At 52.9% G+C, this 1,122-nt stretch overlaps 1 protein-coding gene across 1 annotated transcript in view; it reads right to left on the bottom strand.

Annotated features, from left to right (window-relative positions):
- Nucleotides 1–328: 328 nt before the first annotated feature.
- Nucleotides 329–1,122, bottom strand: part of LOC119361065 (14 kDa proline-rich protein DC2.15-like) — a 2,133-nt gene continuing 1,339 nt past the window's right edge. The window contains exon 2 of the mRNA XM_037626447.1: nucleotides 329–778. Coding sequence (XP_037482344.1) covers nucleotides 355–778 — 424 coding nt within the window. The 3' untranslated portion in view covers nucleotides 329–354. The remainder of the gene's footprint in view (nucleotides 779–1,122) is intronic.

The following is a 1,122-nucleotide window of genomic DNA, read 5'->3' on the forward strand; positions in this document are numbered from 1 at the left end:
AGGCAAATCACCAAACATATGGCAGCACAACACCGGAAGACCAAAGTAAGAATAAACTTTATTCATCATGTTGATTGTACAAAACGGATACACGCCACACGCCATGAAAGAACTTGCCAATAAAGAAAGTGATTACAAAAGATAAAAAGGATCAAACCGGCTACAGACGTACTCTCCGTAGCATGCATGCACATGCAGACTTGTGGCTAGCACGTCTAGTAGTAGAATAGCAACCAAAAAAAAACCTGCAAATAATATCCGCGCCACGATCCGCATGGCCGCATGCAGCCATGCCCATGCAAGGAATGCATGCGTGCATGGGCAGCATGGCACACGTCCGTCGACGGAGATCGCTTAGCACTTGAATCCGGTGGGCACTTTCTTGCCGCAGTCGTTGAGGATGCCGCTGAGGTCGATGGGGAGGTTGAGCTTGACGATGTTGAGGACGTTGGCCTTGAGCACCGTGCAGAGGCACAGGGCCGCCTCCAGCTCGACGAGCCCCTTCAGCAGCGGGCAGCAGGGCAGCGTGGGCGGCGCGCCCAGCTCGGCCTTCACCAGGTTCAGCGCGTTGACGCACAAGCCTATCTTCACCGCGTCGCGTGGGCACCTGCCGAACGAGGCCGGGGTCGGCGTGGGCGTCGATGGGGTGGGCATGGACGGGGTCGGGCAGTTTCCCCCGCACGCGCTGGCCAGGGAGAACACGACCAGGTTCACGGCGAGGAACAGCGCCATCGATGCCTTGCCTGCCAATCTGCCATTGCTGCGACTGATCTGATCACTACACCGCAGAAGCACAGACAAAGTGACTATTGATCAGCTGATCTGGAGCTCTAGATTGCTAAGTGCTTGTGTGCCCCGAGGGTGGTGCTTGAGTCTGGTATTTATGGGGGAAAGATCGGAGTGAATTATTAGCGTGCTTGCATTCTCTTGCTCGTGAACTTGCATGTGATCGACGGCAATTGGGAGTCTGATCTGGATAGGTTTGCTGAATAATATGAGCGTTATATGCAGAATATAGGTACATACATAATAGTTAAACAATTTGGAATGGCACTAGTGACTAGATTGCTCCATTACTGGATGCATGTTGACGTTTGTTGAAAGGGCTTTACGAAGATCTCC

This window comes from Triticum dicoccoides, chromosome 2B (assembly GCF_002162155.2).
Source record: "Triticum dicoccoides isolate Atlit2015 ecotype Zavitan chromosome 2B, WEW_v2.0, whole genome shotgun sequence".
NCBI lineage: Eukaryota > Viridiplantae > Streptophyta > Magnoliopsida > Poales > Poaceae > Triticum > Triticum dicoccoides.